The 23747-nt window shown below is 40.9% G+C and overlaps 1 protein-coding gene across 2 annotated transcripts in view; it reads right to left on the bottom strand.

The window, feature by feature from the left end:
- Nucleotides 1-4: 4 nt before the first annotated feature.
- Nucleotides 5-23747, bottom strand: part of camkk1a (calcium/calmodulin-dependent protein kinase kinase 1, alpha a) — a 63784-nt gene continuing 40041 nt past the window's right edge. The window contains exons 7-17 of one of the 2 annotated variants that reach the window (XM_069146996.1): nucleotides 19497-19533; nucleotides 19117-19138; nucleotides 16155-16243; nucleotides 13864-14063; nucleotides 12043-12096; nucleotides 11664-11737; nucleotides 9322-9409; nucleotides 6914-7042; nucleotides 5327-5430; nucleotides 3391-3438; nucleotides 5-3007 (exon numbers count right to left, since the gene is read on the bottom strand). In XM_069146996.1, the coding sequence (XP_069003097.1) occupies nucleotides 2935-3007; nucleotides 3391-3438; nucleotides 5327-5430; nucleotides 6914-7042; nucleotides 9322-9409; nucleotides 11664-11737; nucleotides 12043-12096; nucleotides 13864-14063; nucleotides 16155-16243; nucleotides 19117-19138; nucleotides 19497-19533 (918 nt within the window). In that variant the 3' untranslated portion in view covers nucleotides 5-2934. The remainder of the gene's footprint in view (nucleotides 3008-3390; nucleotides 3439-5326; nucleotides 5431-6913; nucleotides 7043-9321; nucleotides 9410-11663; nucleotides 11738-12042; nucleotides 12097-13863; nucleotides 14064-16154; nucleotides 16244-19116; nucleotides 19139-19496; nucleotides 19534-23747) is intronic. The other variant, XM_069146997.1, reaches the window with a different exon arrangement.

Below are 23747 nucleotides of genomic sequence, written 5' to 3'. Positions count from 1 at the left end.
GTCCACGAGAGGATACCATGTCAGTGTCATGTTTTGCTTCGCCTACGAGTGAACATGCATATATGAGAAAGTCTGTGTAAGTAGGATGTCGGTATGGATTGGATGTAAAAAAAAAACATTCAACCACCTAGTCTGAGACAACAAAAATCCATGTGGATTTCTTTTAAGTAAAGTATGGTCCATACACAACATAATGTATTTAAATGACTTACTTAACTTACTTAACGTACATTAAGTGATGTATATTAGGTAACTTCTGTGAGGTAAAATTCCATATTTTCACCCTGTTCCTAAACTTAACTTAGTTGTTTTGGTGCCTAAACCTGAGGCAGTTTAGTTTTCACACCTTGGTGACACAAAACGTTTCACTGTCACGGTATCATGGACTGGTGGGTGTATGACGTGCTCTGGCCTGATACTGGGTTGCAGCCAATATATGCTTGTAAGTAACAGAGATGGAAAAGCGGGACAGGAAACAAAGTTAACATTAAAAGTGGACTATAGTGGGAGAGTTAAATGTTTCCTCTTCGAGGACAGTTAGTGATCATCCATCACTGCGCTGCTCCTGTACTCTGAGCCATGCGTGGGGTTTTACAGCGTTTCAGCAGTAAAATCTAGAAGTCGCTTGCCCCCGGTAAAAAAACATTCCCAAATCTGATCTGGTGTGGAGATGCACAACAAAAACAACGATTCAAAACCAGTCTTGGGACTGTAGCTGTTACATCCTTTTCTCAAACATGAAAAGTTGTTTGTGAAAATTCTAAAAAAAAAAACAAGTAGCGCTGCTGTGGCATGCAGATCGATAGCAAAGAGTAATGCTTCAAAAAGCACAGTACATATGGTCTTTTACAGGTGAGCCACACAGTTTTTCTTTTCATCGGAAACTGTACATTGTTTCATGGCAGCTAGTAATCACAATAATATGAACACGTACCTGTGAGTTGAAAAGTGCAATTATTTAAATGTAAGCCGTGTTTTAGCTTCAACAACTGAATTACACATTGAAGGATAAGTGGCCCTGGAGCTCAGACAGCAGGGGGACGGGCCAATAACACAGTGGTAAAGATGACAGCAATATTGCACCTCTGACATGGACAAAAGTTCAGACAAATGGCATAAAAAAAAAAAATATATATATATATATTTATATAACATCAAAATGAAGAGCTTTTTAGGAAATAAATACAGCAAATATAACACATCATGTCACTTTTTGGTTCAAAAAAGCATTATAAATGCTCTCATCCAGATTATTTCATTGAACATGAAGCTGAAAACAACAGACACAAAGCTTTACATTCTTCAGTACCCACATGGTAATACAGTCGACTCTCTAATGTCAACAGCATTCATGATTAGGGTGCCCTTGTGGAGATAATCCCCTAAACACAGCAGCTCAACAAGGCCATGTGACATGCTGCATCGTTCAGAGTCTACCAGTCCCCGTCTGCCCTCTGCGCTTCAGTTAGCATCCTTCACTGGAGGATACTGAGGGCAGGACTAATTGAGGAAAGGCAAAAGGCTGCAGCGCTCGCTGCTTCTAATCAGCCACACTGGGGAGGGTGCTGAAGTGGATGGGGAAGTGGTGTTGTTGTTGGCAGCCCGGACCTAATCATGACATTGACATGCTCCTTTTAAAGCGATCAGAGCCCTCTGAGTCTTTCTTTCACAGAGGCGACGCGTCAGGCTGCCAAAAGAGGAGGAAAGAATTCAAACAAGTTAAATAAACAACTCTGTGCCAAAGCTGCAGCAGAGGCAGAAACCAGTACCAGGACTGGTGAGTGCACTTTTATGACTCTGTGCACATCAGTAAACATACACAAGTTTCCCCCCGAATAGTTTGTGTTCAGTCCCTTCAGCTTGATTAACTTTGCGCAAGTTGATTAAATTTCTTCTGCAAGAGCACCCATCAGTATTTACTTCAGCTCTGCCTCCAAGAGTGTCATATAATAATATGCTTCTAAATTGGAAGTGGAATTATTTAAAGTATCGGCAATTACAGTATTTTTTAAAAGTCTTTTCACACTCGCCATTCTATCACATCAGTATAGAATGATATGAAAAGAAAGCGACAGCATCAGAGAACAGAAATCATCCGACAAACAACACATAACGGAGTCGGAGAGGAAGCGTGAAATGAACCCTAACACAAAAACAATTACACATCACATGGCCAGGAAGCGCACTATGAAATGTGGTCAAGCAGAGCAAAGCTACGGTCCTTTCAGACAACTGACTGCTTTCCCTCTGCCAGGCTCTGCGAAGAGGACTGACCTTCATCACCCTGCTTCAAAATAAAAGTTGCCGACTGCACAGATACGAGAAAAAGGGTAGAGACGATAAAACAGACACCTCAAGACATCTATGTACAAATTTAAAATGACTGATCAGAAAACAAGAGCCCTGTAGTTCACTGAGGAGGCGACAGTGTCATTTACATGCTGAAGTCTATGATTAGTCTTGAAAAGGGTTTTCTTATCTCCGTGTGATTATGACAGTCTGATAATGAGGCCTAATTATTCACCATGCATGAAAAAAAAAATCTTCTTTTTCCATGTTAGTTTAAAGGCCGGCAGTCAAACATGTTCTCATCTTTTCCCGGAACAATAATGTAAACTGTTAATGATCCAGAGTTCCTGTTATCGGCTCACTGATGCCAGTCACAACAGTAAGTGGTTGAGCAGTTAAGAAAAGCAACTTCGGAGATCAAACTTTGTGCCCAGAAGCTAGAAGTAGAGAGGGAGAAACTGCGGTAAGAAAGAAGCTAACAGGAACCAAAAAGAACAGCAAGTCTGACCGTCCAAATGCTTTTGACGTTTGTGTTGTGTCGCAGATTTTTTGGGAAACGTGTGGATGAAGGTGCGGTTCAAGCAAAGGGATGTAAAGGGAGCAGCGTTCAAGACCAAGCTCTATTCACAGGAGTGTCATTATGACTCAAGAGGAGGGCTCGTCTTCATGCAGGTCCTCCAGCTCCCCTTCTCTGGGTCCGTCTCCTGTGCTGCCCTTTCTAAAACAACAAAGGAGACACAGAGAGAAAGAAGTCAAGATCTGCATTTCTTTTCATCATTTCAAGCTGGACAGCCTCTCTGATCTAAACGGTCACACTGTTCAGCTTCATCTCTCAGAAAAGCTCTTTTCCCGTTTCCGTATCATGATGAATGTTTAAAAACACACAGAATGCTTTATCAATGTGACACAGCGTTTAAATGACAGCAGCGGGGAGATGACACAACAATCTCTGAGAAGACAGCTGCGGGAGCGGCTGCTGCATCACTTCTCGTGATGGGGATAAGCAAGAGCTGATGGGTCTACGATGATGATGAGGGGCGCGGCGGCCGGTATAAGATGAGGGACAGACAGTGTGCCGGACTGCTTCGCACAAAGTGTTACCTGAGTGAGGGGTGGAGTTTAAAAGAGGGCCGGAAGGGCCATGAGTCCCTGCAGCACAGTGGGAGAAAAGATGGAGAGGTCACAGGTGAGAGGGCAAAGACATGCTCGCAGGTGGACAGGACCCACCTCCCCAACAGGAAGGTACTAGGTGAAGATATTTTTTTACATTTCAATATTAGTTCTGATAATTCATCATCCAATATAATAATACAATAATAATAAATAATCTATTTAAACCTATAAATTACTTCGGAGTTTAAATTCAAACTGCCTCCAAATGTAAGTGGAATATTTTGGGACAAACAAATTTCCACGTTTAACATTTAAAATTCAGAGCTTCCAGCTTTCCATGACTCACGATTCTAAATGTAAATAATCAACATGGGTGTCCACGGGAAGCTCGAAAGAAATGATTTATTTGCAGCATCTAAAGAGTTGAATTGGTTACAGGAGCAGAGGGGTAATGTTTTACAGCTTAATGATGATATTAGAAACAAGATCCGCAGAGTTGATCAGATCTTCCATTATCTATACCCGCTTTATCCTGAACAGAGTCACGGGGGGGCGGGAGCCTATCACAGCTCACTTTTGGGCGAAGGCAGGGTTACACCCTGGACAGGTCGCCAGTCTGTCACAGACAGAAACAGACATGCACGCACGCTCTCATTCACACCTACGGGCAATTTAGAATCACCAATTAACCTGTCATGCATGTGTTTGGATGGTGGGAAGAAGTCAAAGTACTACGGCCAGGGTTCGAACCCAAAATCTTCTTGCTGTCAGGCGTCCGTGCTGCACCACCACGCCTCCCATCTAATCAGATCTGTTTTTGTTAATACATTGTGATATAGTTGAGTAATTTGTTTAAAAATGTGATTATGGTAAAGATGACTGGGAACATCCGTCTCACAATGTGAAACCACATTACCCATAAATCCAGAAGGGAACTATTTGACCCACGACTGAGGCATCGCTCTGACTGCAGTTGTTTTCTACTCGATCATTTAATTCATGTTTCTTCAGCCTTTCTTAAAAGTGTGAAAGCTTCAGTCAGGTTTGGAAGAAGAGCAGCTCTTAAGGCGCTCAGAGCCTTGTAGTGATTTTGGTTATGGTCCCATTTGTGTAGATAAATAATGTTTCACAATGAAAGCCAGTGCTAAGACAGTACCTGTACAGATTCAACATTTCAGTTGATGGTTTCATGAACCAAAATAAGACCTTGTTTTATCATTTTCCAGCAGGGGGCAGTGTTATTTCAAATTCCCCACTTGTCCTCTAAAAACACCTTCACCTCAGATAGCAGCTCTCTGACAGCCTGGAGTGTAACAGGGGAAACCTCAGGCTAGATAGAGGAGAAATCATCTAATAAAGCTCTCACAATGGGAGATTAGCATCAGCTCCACTTTCAGCACAACAATGGTCCATCTTCATGACAAAGTCTGCTGGACCATCTAACAGAATATTGCCCCGGCAGGGAACAGCTATAGATGCTCCAACTCGCCCTTGGCTGTATATATCAAAATTTCCCGATGGGCCGAGACGATTGGCCATTTCCCCCTGTGATGCTTTCAATCCATGAAACAGAAAATCCAAAGTCAGCCGGAGGCGCTCGCGGCTGTCATTCTGTGTGACTCTGAATCCTTCTAGCTTTGAAAGCTAAAAGCAACACACAAAGAAACACTTATAAAAGCTGTAAGCTCCACTGCATACAATGAAATAATTAATTATGGTGCTATGGCAACACAAAGCAGCAGCTGCTACTGCAAGAATGAATGCTAGTTAACCTGATACAGCAGAAAAAGGAGACAGGTGTGTCTTTGTCAGAATCCTGAGCAGTGTCACCAGTAAGATTGTGCTTGTGTGATTTTGTCTTTATGTTTGAGATATTCAGTAGTGAAATGTGGATGTGATGATGTCAGGGAGTGTGTGTGCTTACATGAGCAGGCTGCCAGGTGCAGACATGGACCTCTCCTCTCGCCTGCTCGGGCACTCGAAGGGGTTACTGAAGGAACGCTTCCTCAGCATGGCCTTCACCAAGATCTGACACGTTCACAAACACAGGGGGGGTTTTACAAAGAGGATGTCGTTTTGTCTTGAACTCGTTCTGAGCAGCAGGCCGGTGGGCTTATGGCTGATACCGTCGTGAGATGTGCACGAGATGAGCGGAAAACAAAGCAGAAGGACTCTGACCTTAAATGAGATGAACATGATAAGTAGATTTTGTGCCACAGGCAGAACAAACCTCGGAGCTAATTACTGGAAAATGTCCGATATCTTTGCGACCACTGATAAGAGATGCAGACTGATGCTTTCGGATGAAAAATGCATCAAATCTTTACGCTTATAAAGTTCCAAAAAAAATACAAGAGTCCCTGCGGCTGTTAAATAAAATAATTTACTGACAGAGTTTGTAATGAGTGAAGCTTTCCATGTAAACACTGCAAGAATCTGAGTTTAAAGTTATTGTTAACTTCAGACACTGATGTGCGGTTTACAGTGTTTTGACGGTGAAAACAAGGAAGTTAATACATGCTAATGTTGCTGATATCCAGAATGACGTGGGACAAACAGCAGGACACGTACTAAAACAACTTTTTTATGGTGAAAAAGTCGCGCAGGAGGTCCCCCTTTGTCTGCTGTTAATCTTTGCTGCTCAATAATAGTTGTGAGATGAAATTACAGTTGATTTCCAACCACCTGAAGAGCTAACTTTCTCTAGTCATAGGTAGTTAGTGCTGTTATTGCTCGTGGCTGCTATTTTTTTATGCCATGCTTGGTAGCTAGAGCCGATCAATACCGATCTGCTCTTCCATCAACATGAGGTGTGCAGTAAAAAAAGTTTTACAAATGTAAGAGCTCCGTACAAATACACTTCTAAAATGTCAATTTACTGGTTTACGACATGTTTCTTTATTTCTAAATAGTTTAAATGGGCATATTGAATCAATGGCAATGTGATGACCTGTTAGGCCCTCCCTCATTAACTGGTAATCAGAAACCTGTCTGTTACAGTCTGGTAATTCTAATCTTGTGTGCATAATATTTTTAATTGGTAAGATTTTCTTGTTAAGGTAGTTTTACAGAACATAGGCTATATCTTAATTGGGCGAGTCAGCGGGTAATTAGTATGGATAATTTAAAGGAGCCAGATATGAGGGTCTGCTACACTGTGCAAGTGTTTTCCATTTTTCGAGCTCGTTTCCAAATTACTGCAACATTAAAGAAGTTATGGAGCCAGATGGTTCAGAATCTTGATTTCCTGCATTCAGGGATTAAAACAGGGTGCCACCAAACAAAAAGCTTTCAGGATACAGGAAGATTCTAGCTGGAGAACCTTTTGTTTTGTTTCAGGGTTGAACGAAGACAAAGGAAACGTTGACCTCTGTGAAGGTGAACAGTGCTGTTTCAAAATCACGGTTAAGAGGGGATAACGGTTGTTAAGGAGCAGCTCCTCTGAGTGCTTAAACGTTTCAATTTGATGCAAAAGTGCTTGATGAAAGGTGAACACTCAAGTGTTTCTTACCACTGCAGAGAGGCTGGGAAATAACTTCACTGAGTTCTGGATGTCCTCTTCTGTCACCTCCACAGCAGAGCAGTGCTCTTCCTCCAGAGGCAAAGGGTCAGTGCCTCCCTGGGTCACCCACTGGTCCATCTAAACGCATACGGAGAGCAACGAAAGAGGACAGTTTCATAACATGACAATCACCCGGAGGCGCCGCAGAAACTCAGAGCAGGCTTTAACAAATCCAGGATGGGCAGTCAGTGTGGCAGTTTAAATCCCAGTAAGACATTCGGTGCTCTGTGTATTGTTTTATGTATAAAATATTTCAAAGTGTGACTGCGGTTTTTAATCATGACGAAGCTCTCGTCCAGCTCAACGCTCATATTTGTCATTACTACCGGCTGTTTTCTAAAGCCAGACATGCTTCTTGCGAGCGAGTCCACCAGCCAGGCAGCCATCACTTGTGATTACTATTGTTATTCTACAAAAACCCAACTGCAAAGCCTGAAGAGTTGCTTGAGTGATAAATGCATCACTGTGACTTGTGAGATAGTTTTAGGGATATACAATTACCGGGCTGATATTCGCTCCCTGCTCTGTCTGTTGCTGACAGCTCTGGCCTTTTTATTCTTATTTTCAGCAGCAGATTTGGTGTTTTTGGACAACACTAGACCTTTTTCACAGACAACATTTTTACTTGTCACAGTAAGAAAAGAACAGGTGGAATTATTGATGGCTCAGGTCCGTGAAGTGTCCCTGTGAGCCGTGTCAGTGAACCAGCACGCACAAACGTAGGACCTCCCCTGAGTGGAGTGTAGCCATCATTAATATACCTTAGAATTTCCTGCAATGACAAGCCAACATGTCTGATGGCGATGCAGCTCTATGGCACAGAGGAATAATTGTGTATTCAGAAAGATGGGAATTGGGAAACATCCCACTTTTTAGTTGAGTGTTCACATGAGGAAAACAAACAGACAGCGTGGCGCCTCCAGAAAATCTGCTCAATTTCTGCTGTTCTGAAGACAGAAGAAAAGACAAAAAACCTCATCATCATCCACATAAACCAACACAGGAGGTCAATATTTTTGTAACTGGATTTGTTGTTTTGATGTGCTGCCATTTTTTATTTTTAACAGTTACCAAACTAGAACGGCTAGGCTAACCAAGCTGGGCTAATTCCCCTTATTCTCACCTTGTTTGTGCGCAAAGCAATTACATTTCTTACTTTTCACAGCAAACGCTGCCTTTTCAAGTGACGTCAAACCTCCTTCTCAGAGCTCTCAAACACCTCCCACTGACTTTTCGTACAGGGATATCCCTTCTTTCAACAGGTGTTCAGGTCTATTCCCCCATTTGGATGTTGGAACTTTCCCACTTCCCAGTTGCTCATAAGCATCCCATGCTGAGTCATCCGGTTATCGTTTACATTTGGCTCAACGGGCAACAATTGCTGATAGGATCAATTCATTGTTGGTTGTGGTCTTTACTTTGGATTTGACAGAATTAAATAAAAAACTATTCTTTAAAATGCTTGCAGGCACTTCTTCAAGGCTATTTGGGAAGTTTTGAAATCCAGCTCTTCAAAGACAAAGACAAAATATTTATACAACTGTTGTTGGAAAGTCAAACACAATCATTAACCATAAACATCCTAAATAATATGGTTGCCTCTAGATGTTATGATTCAAGTTGTAAATTCACTTTTCTCAAACGTATCAATCAAAAATCTCCATAATCCAGGAGGACACCAGAAGATCCGCTTATGTTTCAAATCAGTCAGCGTCACTCCGATTCATGCACATAGTCATTAGTTACTTATTTCAAGCAACTTTAAGTCTCTGGCAGTTCACTTTTGTGGACTGTGGTTAAATGACAGTGAGTAACAAAACTACTAGAACATGAATACAAACTGTGAATTGACTCAAACTTAAAATAGAATTGCATTAGTCTGCTACAATTTCTATAAAATTTAACATGACTGAAGTGTGCCAAGAAAAGTGTTTGAGTAAGTGCATGTGTGTACATGTGCAAAGGGACATGCATGATGCCTGCCATCCTCTTCATCTCTTGTTCCCTAAACACAAAGAGTCTTTGGTGAAAGAATGACTCACTGACAAGTGATTAGATCGTGTCATGGATACACGACTGGTAGTGGGGGATGTGATTTGCTCATAGCTGGTCCTGGACCCTCCCAGTCCTCCATGGTGGGCAAACAGGTTTCATTATGTCCTAAACAAACGCAGCATGTCTAATGAACCCTATTCTATAGACCACGGTGAGGTCAGAGTCTGACAAGCCAATCACGGGGGAGAAGAGCAGAGTTGCGTTGTGTGTGGACGTGAACAGTGAAATGAGCTGCCTGTCATCCTGAACAGCGGGTTTCTAAACTTCTGATCTCACTGTACATGTTCTGTTCTTTATGTTACCTTGATCTCAGGGATGGTGATCCTGGTGTCCGGGTTCTTGTCCAACATTCGCAGGATCAGAGTCCGCAGCTCTTCACTGATCGTTAGTCTGCAAATACACAAGATAATGATCTGGGGAAGGTTTTTGGAGACGGGCTTATTTGTACATGATGAGAACCCACACCCTAAAGTCATCCACGTCGTATTTGTATCAGGCTGTGACATTTTTTTCTGCATCTTATGATTATATTATGAGATGTGGATTCAGCAGGACCACAATTCATTATAAACAGACTGAAGTTGCAGCAAACAGAATTTACTAACTTGAGAGTAAGGGTGGGCTATATCATATAGTTTACAATGAGGTTGGTGTTATAATAAAATAATTCATATCGTCATAATGCCAATATTCTGATGTATTGTTACTCAGAGAAATGACATATTTTACATGCGTAATTTACAAGAACAACAACAAACATGGCTGAGAGCGCCTCCACGGTGGCGGAGACAGGTCAGAAAACCACAGCTTGATGTTAGTTTGAGAGCGAGCTGTTGGAGAGGTGGGCTCGGGACCACAGGGTCACCATTTCAATTCCCTGGACTGTCAACGGAAAAACACAACGCTTAAAAAATGACCAACACGTTCCTGTCCCTCAACATCTACGGGTGACGAGCTCATGAACAAGTTGAAAGAATTTTGCACTAAAACTCGACTTTGAATACGGGCTTTTAAAATAAAGTTAATCGAAAAATCGACATAACAAAATGTCCTTGAGTCAGTATGTAATATTCTATTTGCTGCAGAAGTTTAAATTTTCTCATCTTTAAGGTGATACTTATATTAGGATATTGGAAAGATTGGAAAGATTGGCAGAGATGGTGATTAAGACCCTCTGTCATTTTTGGTACCCATGTTGTTACACATTTAACTCCTAAAACATATTCCTAAACTCGCTGTGAACACAACAGGCTCTTTTTCAGATCAGTGATTCCCAACCGTGGCTACTTGTACTGCACGGCATTTTTGAAAGATTGTAGCACGATATAAATCTAAGTTGGATAAAACAAACAAACAAACAAATACACACACATACGTCCACAACATATCTTTGTATTAAATCAGCTATAACACCTGATGACCCCAAGGTTAAAAGTAGTAAGCAGCTGGGCCAGTAACAAGCTTTAACAATTAGCCAAAAGTCATGGCTGAATGGTTGAAATAGTCAGCTGCTTTAAGTTTTGGGATGGTTAAAACAGTTAAATAACTATCTATCTTAACGGATAAACAGTGAAGATAATTTTCAATATGTGCTGATAAATGGTTGAAATAATGAGTAAATAGTTGAAACTAATAGTTAACCAAATAAAAAAAAAAAAGGTTAAAAATAATAGCTAAAAAAGCAAAAAAAAATAAAAGCTAAAATAGTTATATAGCTTGATAATTAGCTAGCTAGACGTAAGGTTCCAATTTCAAACTATAAGCAATAGATAAACAGTTAAAATAGCTAAAAGTAATAGATACATGATTACAGGTAGACAAAACTATGATAAAAAGCTGATTTTGATTTACAAATGATCATATCTGTTACATTTCACTTACAACAGAAAAAGACAGAAAATTTGAAAGACAAGCATGACAGGAGAAGTCCTTCAGTATCTCAGTAAAATAAGTTTATGTGAGCTAAGCCATTTATTATACTGGCAGTGACATGATATTTACTGCACTACACCAACAGTATGGTCCTACCGACGCTAACAACAAGGTGCTCATTGTCATTGATTGGTACATGACTCCATTATTTGGGAGGACGGTGGTATCTAATGAATGAGCTCTCTGAATGGGCTCTCTTCAGCCCATTGTGGGAAGATTTACATTTACAATCCTCATACGCCACTCATGTCTCCTTCACATTCACTGTTTGTGCTTCCTTAGCGTGTTCCCTCGGTCTCTCTTCTTTCTGACTGCATATCTTTTGTTCTCTCCCTGTCTTTTCAGCCTTATTCACCCCAGAAGGTTTTCTTTAACCTTTTAGGTGAAAGGAAGATCGGGGAGGCACATCGGCTTCTGTGTGTCCAGGCTGCTGATGCCTTCGCCTGCTTTTTCTGTGCCTGTTTTGATCACATGCAGGTGACATTTACCGTGTGCTGGTACTGAATGCTGTGCCAAGCTATTTATATTTGTGTTGGTGCAATTTGTAACAAAAGAAAATAGAAGAAAATGTTTTTGCGACTGAGATGCAGATGAAATGATACCCAACGGAAAAGGCGATCGACTTCAGCTATGGACTGGAGGTGGTTGGAACAACACTTCTGTATTTTTTAATAAAGAGTAAGAGAGAGTAGGATGCAGGTGATGGACTTACGTCTCTGGGAAATCCACAGGCTTGGTCCTTATCTTATTGTGCAAAGCCAATATGTACTCGTCAATAAACGGGCACTGCGGATAGAACAGAGGAAAGGAAGGTACACTGAATTACTAGAGGACCAGAGAAAACCAGAACCCCTAAAGACAGCCAAGACAAATAACAGCAGCAGCAATCAGCCTCTTGTTTTCATTAAAATGAAAAATGGCACTCGGAAGCTGCTGTATCAGGAACATAAAACAGTCCTACTGAAGTGCCACTGGGTGCTGTTAACAAGCAGGCAAGTCTGTGAAAATGACACCTAATCCAGCCTTTACTGTGACGATTTATAGACCAGATGCTGATGAATGACAGAGAGACAGAAAATGTGCAGACTTGCCTTTCCAAAGACGAAACAGTAGAGGGTAACTCCTATGGCCCACACGTCCAGTGCCTTCAAGAAAGTGACATTAAATGCAACTGAATGGCAAACAGACTGAAAAATATACATTTAGAGACACACCACAGTGATGCCCGCACGTACTTTCACTGACAGACACAATGGCCTGAATCAAAGCAGACTGCTTTCAGTGATTTATGGGACATTTTAAGGTTATTTTTGTGGGGTATCTACTGTCAGAGACCTTGAAGATGGGTTTGTGTGATCAGAAAGCAGCGGCTATGCTGCTACCCATCATGCTCTTTGTCTCTCACCCAGCCTCTCTGTCTCTCCCTGTTGCTCTATTGGAAATCCTTTTCTGTTCCTTTAAAGAAATGCCTTGATTAAACTGGCCCTCTGAACCTGGGAAATTTATCGCAATGCCACCGACACGTTATCAGACACACAACGTACCGCTGGGACTGACAACTGGGGGGGGGGGGGGGGGGGGGGGGGGGGGGGGGGGGGGGGGGGGGGGGGGGGGGGGTTAAGTGACATATGAGTGTCGGATATTAAAAATTTCACTTCTGATTTATGTGCCCTTTGGAACATGGTGTGAAGAAATCCAAATCTTGACGGGTGCGAGACTAATCAGAGAGAAAGGGGGAACAGGACTGGATATATTTCTTGAAAGCTTGAAGAAACAGCAGGCTGAGACACTTGAATGACTCTTACACCCTGATAGCTTCCTGTCTGCAATCAACTGTTCTATTTTGGCCCCTTATTTTATGAACATGCAAAATCCTTCTTTAAGCAAGTCCCCCAGTCTGGCTTTTTATTCGACCAGTGGAGGAAGGAACACGACCCGTACCGACAATGTTGAGCAAGAATATGATGTCAAGTGTCTTCATATATTAAACCCTCTGACCACCAGCTACTGGTGTAGAGATGCCGGCGTGTACAATCTCTTTACATGTAAAACAAGTTGTTCATTTACACAAACTAAAGTCAACAACATAAGAATGCGGGTCTCAGAATTAATGGCAACTTTTAAGCTACACGTACGAGCAATAATCCCTAAAAATCCCTATGCACATCGAAGACTGAAACCAGGAAATGTAAACTTTAAAAGAAGTGCAAGTGTAATATATTTTCATGAAGCTAAATAAATAAAGTAATATATGTTTCTACATTTAATGGTAAAAGTGTTTTCTTCAGGTTTAAGCCATTAACTGTATTGCATGAAACAGAGGTCGGTATAATCAGGCAGAAATTGACTGCAGTTAATAACCCTTTACAAATCTTACAGAAGATTTTCATCAATCACTTTTTTATTGTGATACAGAAAAACATAAAGCCTCGTAATGAGTTGGCTTGCAGATATTATAGATTTAGTAGCAAGGCAGGTGGTAATCAATCCAATCATTACAGATGAGTGAAATATTATCCTTCATAAATGTGAGCGAACATTCACTAACTGTAGAAACAGACACAGTATAATGATGGGAAACGTTCCCAAATCAATAAATGGTATGTCAAATAGATTACATTGTTCGATTTCTTTATCCTGGTATTACTGGCTTCCTACTTCTTAATACAAGCTGACACTCATGATGATTTACAGGCCAGCAAAGTCCTGCAATTTCATCCTAGTTTAAAGGTTCTAATTTTTTAATCATGGGGTTGAGGCTTAAAATAGCATTTGTAGCTTCTGCAGCTAGTTCAACAAACTTAGGGATACACACACACACACACACACACACACACACACACACACACACACACACACACACACACACACACACACATATAATGTGATATATATTGATAACGTTCACTCACCTTTCCGCTGAAGCTCTTGCGTTTGTCTGACAGAGTCTCCGGTGCCATAAATGCAGGAGTTCCAGCAGTGCCGGACAGCAAAGCATCGTTTCCCTCAAACTGGTTACTGACTCCAAAGTCTGCTATCTTTACATGGCCGTCGTCCCCCAGCAACAAGTTCGAAGGCTTGATGTCCCGGTGGACTATCTTCTGGTAGTGCACTGAGGGTAAAAAAAAAGAGTAAGTCATTTATCATATTTTTATTATTACTATTAATAATCAGACCGACAACATCCTGATGATTATGTGAGTCGTGGACCCGTGGAAGAAGAAGGGGTAAAAATATAAGCCGTTCCCTCAGGGCGCAGAAAAGCTCAAGGAAAACCAAAAGTAATTAAATTAAAAAGAAGAAAAAAGAAAAAGGTTTCTCCCCTATGGTAGTATGAATGCAGTCAGTAAATTTCATAACAATCTGCTACAGTAAACAGATTTTTTTTGTATTTCTTCCTAGATGTCTTTTGGGAACCATAATATGGAAACTGGGACATTTATTATTGAGATACTTTGTCATGGGACAAGATGCTGCCAGACTTGGGGACCACCAAAATAATTAGGAAAGATGCTGTGAGGAACATACACAGTAAATGGGAGGTTCAGTCTGATCATGAGTTGTTGAGAAATTTGACAAGAAATCAGTTTGGACCACACAGTTGGACAGTAGTGGAAGAAGTATTATTTTTTATGTGTAATGTATTGGTGAGTAAGCAGCAGTGAAAGCTACAATATTTAACTACTTTATTTACAGCTCGGTAGTTTAGTCCAGTGGTTTCTAACCTCGGGGTTTGGGCCCCCTCCAAGTGTCACTATCTGGGGGTCATGAGATGATTAATAAGGAAGGAAAGAACGAAACAAATAAATTCCTGCTCGTTCTTTAAGACTGATCATTTCCTTCTTCTCTTTCCTTTTTGCAAAATTCAGGATCATTTTAACTTTCAGGATTTTAAACAGCAACCATATGAGAAGTTTAGAGGTGAAATGTCTCTTTGGTGGAACTCATTGTCATCTGAAACTCGACCCAACGACTAGTCACTGAATTTTGTAAAGCATCACAAAGCGCTCAAGATGGCGGCGATTGACGGCGAAGTGCTACGAGCATCTCTCTCCCAGAAGGACAGCAACAAAAACATAACAAATTATAGAAGCACCACTGCCTCCGATTCAGGATATTTACATCAGCCGCGGTAAAAAGAAGGCCCGGAGCGGGACAGCAGCCACCGAGCACGGCCTGCTCTCCCTCCTTCCATCAGGATAAAGGTTACAGAGCATCAGAGCTTGGACCAGATGCCTCAAAGACAGTTTCTACCTTCAGGCTGATGGAACAATGAACATGCACTTTACAGCTCCATGAGTATTTATTGACTTCAAGTCATATAGATAAGATTGCACATGAACCTTTAGTGTTACGATTTTACCATTGTTGACTCATGATTAATTATTTATTTTTTCATTGTTGATTACTTTCTGTTTTATCTTTGCTGTTTTTAAGGGCTGAGAGGAGGTAGCTGTGGCAACTGTATTTTATTACATTAGAATGTAGAGCTGTACTATTAACGGATTTAACAAAAACAATAAATTAGAAAAAATAAACAAGCCAAAAAGGTTGAGAACTCAGGTGTAGGCCCTCAATAAGTGTTTTTACAATTCTGTTGAAAACAACAACAACATATAAACGTCATGTGGGCAGTTTTCGTTATGAGTCTCTGTAGCCTTATTTTCAAGATGGACCTCAGAACAGCATTAATCCTCAGTCATTAGGCTCAGAGCCTGCTGAAAGTGATCCACTACAGCAAATGAGGACCTAGCTTGAGAAAAAAAAACTTTCCACTAAACAGAAGCTCGATACTGACGAGGTGGACAGCACACAACCGCAGCCGGCCTCGGGGGCAGGGAAGCACAGGGTCAACAACACTTTGTTCCTTCAGATAAAAATCAAAAGAGAAATACTATTGTTTCATTGTTTTTTAGAGAGTAGCAGGAGAGCGTACTGTAGGACATGTTTCTGCTAAACCTTTTACACTTATAGTATCACACTGTGTATGTTAAGAGGGCTAGTATGGTATTAGTAATACCATATCTAATGCTTTCCTGGCCACTAGAAACAACCTGAAAACTACATATAGCGCTTGAGGTGCTTGAAGTGCTGCACGAAAGAATGAATCGCTAAAAACGTGTACATTTAGTTCACTTAAACACGTCACAGACAGGCCAGGCTCCGAATCACTTCAGCCACTCCATGTGTGTGAGGTACTTACAGTACTCTATGCCCAGGATGACGTCTCTGAAGTATAAGCGTGCCTGCTCCTCTGACAGAGGATTGTCTGTGGGCACCTCCATCACTGGACTACAGATCCACACAGGCAGGCAACATGGAAGAGAAACAGACACAGAGAACATGACAAACAAAATCCACAGATTATGTTGTATCAGTTGTTTCATTTTTGGCACTGGAGTTTGTCTCCTGATTAAAGAATTCTGATCAAACATCACTGATGCTCAACAACAAACAGGAAATCCAAACCAAACACGGCTTCGTATCCGATTGGCTGAGTGGAAGATTTGTCAAAGGACATAAATAAACATATATATATATATGCATATATACATATAAACAATGCTGCATAGCCAAACAATATATAAATATATACATGTATTTGTGTTTAGGGTAACATATAGAGATTGTTTTCTAAATGAATCCATCATAATTTCTGCAACATGAACCATTTATCAGCAACAGAGAAACAATGAATACACTATAAAACAATCTATTATAAATGTAAGCAGTATACATGTTGGTTAATAACTAAAACTCATTTTTCCAACATTAACTGTTCGAGTTACAAACACACATCTGCATAAGAGAAACTATGATATGATACATAAAATGTCTTCATTTTATGAAGTGTAATGAAGCAACAAGTAAAATCTAGAATAGTTCTGATATGGGTTTAAAGATTTTTCAATGACGGTATTCATTATTAGCTGATCAGTTTTACAGTGTGATATATTATGTATCTATTACATGTTTTCAGAGTTCGTTTATCTTACTTTTATTCCTTCCTATTCCACATTGGATTATAGGACAGCCCTATTTTATAAAACAAGCATCTTCTGGGGGAAAAAAAAAAAAAGTATTTTCAAAAAGAATATTCACTGCATATCCTGAAAAAACCACCTTTTTTTTTTATCATGTGCCTGGCTTTCTCTAACTCAGCTAAATGTTTCATGTATGAACAACCAACTCAGGGTTTGTGCATCATCCATATTTACAAAATCATTCTGTGTTTTCATCTTAATAACCATGGTATTGTGCAGCTCAGTAAAAAGAGGACAATAAGTCATCAGCACTGCTCTTCACTCAGAGTAGACACAGATTCTCTGAACAAACAAATGTCCAGTTTTTGTTATAAAAATGCATCAACAAACTCAGAGTTGTAGAACAATGCAGACATGTCTTTTGATCAGGAGCCAAGGATTTGTTTATCTCAAATATTTTTCTTGTCAGCCGACTTTCTTCAAAGAGATTCCATCACTGAGCTTCACAAGTATTCCAGTGAGCCTCACAATGATCAAATATTAACTGTTTGAATCTATAATTATGTTTATCTACTAAACACATACGCTGTTACAGGATTATGTCATACTTTAGTATCAAGTATTATGTGTATGCATCAGTTATGAAACAAAGACATCAACTAACACCTGAAAAACGTCCTTTCAGCTACAAATACACCATAGCATTTTATTGTTATGAATCATTTATGGATTGTTTGTATATTGCTTGTACATGCTCAACAACTGCATAACAACTGCTTGCTGTATTAAGAATGTTTTATCACTGCTGAACTTTCATACAATTTACTGGATTTTAAGATGGATCTTGCAATTTTAATAAAAGTGAAAAATAATTTGTGCATCCACCCCGTGATTCTGACCCACTCCAGATTTAATGGGTTCTTCCTTAACCTGTGATACACCCTTCTATCCAGGTGCAAACCAGACCTAGTCTCACTGCTTGAATATCTGGGTCTGGGCATCCTCCATAGAGAATCTTTTGCAGACGTTCCATCCTACTGGGCGTAGACCTTGGGTTCATTTTAACCAATTAGCATGTGGCGAAACTGGCCGACAGTCTGCCATTGCTGCAACTACCTACCTAAGCATCCCCCCCGCCCCCGAGTACAGCATATATTTTAAATCGTTTTAATGAACGCCAGCAGCTTGATGAGGCGCTGAGCGTTTATTCCGCGCTGAACTCTGAACGTTCAGTTTTTTTTCCCAGTCAGCGAGAGTTGAGAAAAATGAGCGCAGCGCTCATCACTGTCACCAGTAGTTCAATCACAGTGAAGGAGGGGCGGGACAAATGCTGTTAACCACCGTCACTGGTCACTGATTGATCTGCCGTTCAGAGTGACTGTGCAAATGCTAATACAAGCCGAGCTATCATGATACACCCTTCCGTCACGTTTCAAGAAAATCAGCACAGAAGTTTTTCCATAATGCTGCTGACAAACACAAACAGACAAACCTCATTGGTAGAGCTAACTCATAAAATTGTTTTTACCATTGTAAAGGCAGATATTAAATCTTGATAGATAGAATCTGTTTCACCTGCAGCATTAGTAGCTGTAGAAATAACAGTAGAAGCAACAGTAGCAGCATTTTTAGCCACATCTTTATGTATAAAAGCAGCAGGACAGAAGAAATTATTAATTTTATATCAGTAGTTGTAGCTGTATTAATAGCAGCTCAACTGCCTATCATCTTTTTCCCAGAGAACAAACACTTCACTGTGAAAAGGCTAACAAACAGAGCATCTTTTTATGAAAAGGGGAATATGCCTTACATATGCACATATGTGATTGATACTGGCTTCCCCCCCACCCTCCTACCTCCATTCCCTTATAATAACCAAAGGTCTCACATGATTGGATCCTCACAAATCTTTAGCGGTGGAGGAAGAAATGGCTCTCGCATCAGGACCTGAAACACTTACAGAGCTGGCTGCCACTGGTAATAACTGTGAAAACCTAAGAGTGTTATGAATCCCTTTGAAGCCTGAGATGGAATAAACACCCACACTGTGTCAGCGTGGAATAACGAAGGCTGCCGAGACAGAGGCAGGGACTGAGGGATGGAGAAATGAGGAAGTGAAGGTAGACGAACAGAGATGAACCTTGAATTATTCAAAAATAAAAGGACATGTTCTCTACTCACCCCTTCCGCATCAGCTCAAACACTGTCAGAGAGGGAAGGAGAGGGAAATAGAAGCACGTGAGACCAAACATTTTATTCATTCATTCACCTGCGTTTGACCACTGCTGCCACCGAGGCTTCACATTATTCATCGTACAGAGCAATGATTGTGCTCATGAAGATTTTTACACGAACTGTGACCTTGCAGTGCTGATGGAAGGTTTCTGCATAATGTGTGAGCCCTGAGGTGGTGTGGAGGGAAACAGGAGACAGCCTGAATACTGAATAAATTATATGAACACTTGTTGGTGGCATATGTGTCAAGTGCCAAAGGGTGAGCGAGAAAGGGGACAAAGATTGAGTGAAAGGATTTTGGACAAGGAAAAGCATGGTGAGCATACCCATGTGAAGGTTGTCCTCTGTTGGGTCATCCAGCACCTGCAACATCAACACAACCAGCATGACTGGAGAACAGACAGTAGGTCCTGGAGGTACAGTGAAGGTGGTTCTGCGATCTGATGCCATGTCATATTTCTTGTTTAAAAAGCTGACAGGATGCATTCAGAACAAACACATCGCAGAATTTAAAAGTCTTTTCTTCCTTAGAAAGAAACGTTTGGCCTTTTTCTTGATTCTCATAAAAAGCTGCTTGTAATTCTCAAAAGTTAGGCTGTTGATGAGAGCTGTAATTTAAAACACCAGCTCAGCTAAATTTGTGCAACTTGACAATCTCTGCAGTCGACACTTGACCAGGTTCATGGCCGGACTAATAATGGGGTCTCTGGGGAAAGAGTGAGACACTGAACCCTCTGTAGCCCCTTTAGAGATTCCTCTGACTTTATGTTAAATTGGTGCAGTTTTCTATTGGAAAACAGTTTGCTTTGCATTAATTTGACCAATCACAATTATAAATATGCAACATACAGTCCAGACCATAAGTATGTGGACATTTTCACAATTTTGAATTCTCAGACTTTGCTCTTTGAAGAAATGAGTTTCAAATAAAATATGGATACTATATTAAATTGCTATGTCTCAGCTTTATTTTGAGTATTTTTATATTATCACTGAAAAAAACTGTGTGGGACATAAAACCCCCTTCACCACACAGTGACAAAATTGCAGGTTCAAAAGTAACTGGACAAACAAATTGCTGATGCAGTGTTATTGAGTTGATCGAGAGTTGAGAGTTACCACTTAGACTCAGGTGGATTTGTCTGTCAATATTAAGAGCAGAAAAGTGTTTAGGATGCATGCTGCATGGCGTCAAATAAAAACAAACAGCTGGCGAGTTCCTGACCAACTGGGCATTTTCTGTCATTCCCCTGCTGTCTTTCCCCACATTTCCTATCTGACCACACTGTACCTTTCTGAATGAAGGAAAAAAATTCTCACAATATTAGACTAAAAGAGCTGAAACATGTCAAGTTCTCCCAAAAATCCTGGATACAAAGAGTACATTCTAAAAAAAAGCAGGAGCGCACAGGAAAACTAGTCAAATTCAAACGAGCTGATAGACTGAGGTGCACAAGTAGTGTGTTTGAGAAGAAAATCATTTGCACAGTAAAGAAAAAGCACTTCAGCCTCTCCAGCGAGTCAAGCATGCTCTCCAGGATGAAGGCCAACGAGTTTCCCTGTCAACAATTAGTGAGGAGCTGATTACTGGAGCCTCAGAGGATTCACCATGACATGCAAACCCGCAGTAAATCACAACAACAGAAAGGTGGGGCTGCAGAAACTGGTGGAGATGTGGAACAAAGTTCTATCAACTGATGAAACGAAAGTTAACTGATGTGAAGATGAAGGAACGTGTGGAGAAACCACCTCGTCTGTCAAACACAGTGGTGCTTCTGTTATGACTTGGACATGCAAAGCTGTCAAAGGAACTGAAACACAGGCGGTTATTGATGATTTCACGGCTGACGGAAGCAGCAGGATGAATGCAGAGGTAAACAGGAGCACTCAGTGTGAAGAGGTGGACTTATCCTCCACCTGCTGGAGATCAGACCTCACAACAAGCACGCTGTCTGCGGTGAAGGCCAACTGGGGGAAATTCAAAGTGTCTACTGATGTGTTTGGGATATTGAATATGATCATTTTGCTTGACTTCATGTGAACCTCTTAAATGCAGGGCACTATGTTTTCGTATTGATATAAACCAAGTCAAATCAAAGCTGAAAGTTGGCACTCTCATACAGTATCCATTATCTTATCTATCTAAAAGTTACAGTCTGGACTTCACACAATTTTACACCTACATTGTCACAAACACCCTCCTCAAGTCAGACTCTTGAAGTTACATTTTACACATCACTTTCTGTTTTATGAGCCTAACTGCATATGTCAAGAAATGGTATTAATCCTTTTTTGACTCAAGTGATGTCATTTGAGTCCGTGTTGGTTGTGGGCGAAGAGTACGAGTTTAAAAATGAAAAAAATGTTGTTAGACAGAAGTGAGCTGCCCCGCATTGCTACATTAGCTCTTGCTAGCATAAGACGCATGCATCTCCGACCCAGCTGTTGTGGCAGTTGGGTTGTTTTGTTGGTAACGTCAGCACCAAGTTTGGACAAGAAAGAAAAACACACACATGCATCAATTTTCGTCACTTCCTTTTAAAACTGCCCATTATTAAAGATAACACTACAGGATGCAGTGATGCAATGCAGGACCTGCCTTAAGGTCACGTCTCTCAGTAAATATTGAGCTTTAGTGGAAATATTTCCACAAGTGATAATCGGGTGGATATTTTGAATATAAGCATGGAGCTTCTGATAATCCAGCCTCTGCCGGTTTAATGAACACATCTCTCCCACTGGACTGCACGGCCCGCGCTTTGCTTCTGCAAGGTGACTGCTCATTGGACACATATTCCACCTGGAGCGTGTGTTTAAATATTACATCCTGCTGAATTTAAATGACCATGCTGAAGGTAAAACGTCTGCCAAGGACACACAGCGCTATAAAAATAAGAGCAGGAAATCACTTCTAAAGCAACAGGAGCACTATTTACTGAGGCCAGTTTTAACAGGCCGTGAAGCCGACAGTAGGTGAATGTCTGCTAACACTGTCCCATACAATTCACTTAAATAAGTATTCTTCTTTTTGCACCTTATTTCTATTTTTTATTGTAAGCACAAAAAGCACTAAACAGTGAATGAGCTGCTGTTGTTGTGTACAAAGTGCACACCATGAGTAGCTTAGTCATTTTATTTGAAGTTACTGATTAATGCAGTGACTAAGATGAAGTAAAAGCCTATCTTGACTTTTGGGGAAATGGCATAAATTAAGCTTAGGATTTTAATAAAAGCGTCGACTCTCATAACAACCAAATGCCTCAATGAGAACGGGGTCGGTCTGACTGTCTCTTCCCGACCATCTGTGACAAATGACTATATCACTTTCATCAGTTTTAATCTGTTCCACTCGGCGTGGGCTTTAATGTTTTAAAACGAGGAAAAAGGTATATTTCTAATTAGATGGACTGGACTGCAGTCTCACAGGAATCAATTGGATACCCCTAATGAATGTGATCCTGACCCAAGCACAGCCCACTGAAATGGGTGAACGGAGAGACAATGCGAGAGGGAGAGCAGGTTTTGCCAACAGGGCGGACAGAGAAGGGAAGAAATGAGAGATTGTGTGTGTGTGTGTGTGTGTGTGTGTGTGTGTGTGTGTGTGTGTGTGTGTGTGTATGTGTGTGTGTGTGTATGTGTGTGTGTGTGTGTGTGTGTGTGTGTGTGTGTGTGTGTGTGTGTGTGTGTGTGTGTGTGCGTGTGTGTGTGTGTGTGTGTGTGTGTGCGTGTGTGCGTGTGCGTGTGTGTGCGTGCGTCTTCTCTGCTGGAGAAAACCCACAGGAGCTGAAATACTCGACTTTTACTTAAAAACTCTATATTTCTGGCACATACTTCACCCGAACAAGCCAGACTGCTTTCCTGCTGACTGGCTGCCTGAGCTTAACTCCTGAACACGACGGCGGTGCCCCCTGCCATCTGGCCAGGATTGAAAAACACTCTGATGAAATCACAAGGAAGCAGCATTCATCTTGAGTCACGTCTTCAAAATCGGATATCATCTTTCCTAAACAACCGTCTCTGCAGAAACTTAAAGACTATTAATCTTCAAAACTTCAAACCCAAACCTCAGTTTCATATATAAGGGTCTGTTAACAGGGTGGAAGTCTCTGTTTTCCCAGAACATGTCACTGAAACATGATGAGTGTGATAAATGTGCTCTCATACTGCCCACCTGTTTCCTGGGATTATCCAGCTTCTTGTCTGACATAAACTGATATGACACACATACAGAGCATGAGTCAAAGCACACAGCAGCAGAGGTTATCTGAAGCTAAAGGACAACACTAACCACAACGGATTTGAAACCTGCTGCAGATGTCCACATGCTATCATCAGATATATGAAGTGGCACACAAGCCATTCCTTTTCATTTAACTCCTAATATGAACGAAATGGAAAAGCAAGTGTATAAATTATGATTAACTGTGTGTTTCATAGACAACAGCACAGACTGCAGCCGCTCAGGCTGCTTTCAGCTGAATGCCAATGAGAGCATGCTAGCATGATCACAATGCGAACATACTGATGGTGAGCAGCATGTTGTCCAATTTTCCTTCAGCAAATTGATTGTTTTTAGC

The sequence above is a fragment of the Embiotoca jacksoni genome, unplaced genomic scaffold (assembly GCF_022577435.1).
Source record: "Embiotoca jacksoni isolate LCO1_2020_lvr unplaced genomic scaffold, fEmbJac1.0.p SCAF_13, whole genome shotgun sequence".
Lineage (NCBI taxonomy): Eukaryota > Metazoa > Chordata > Actinopteri > Embiotocidae > Embiotoca > Embiotoca jacksoni.
The sequence above is the reverse complement of the archived record's forward strand: the minus strand, read 5'-3'. Positions and strand labels throughout refer to the sequence as shown.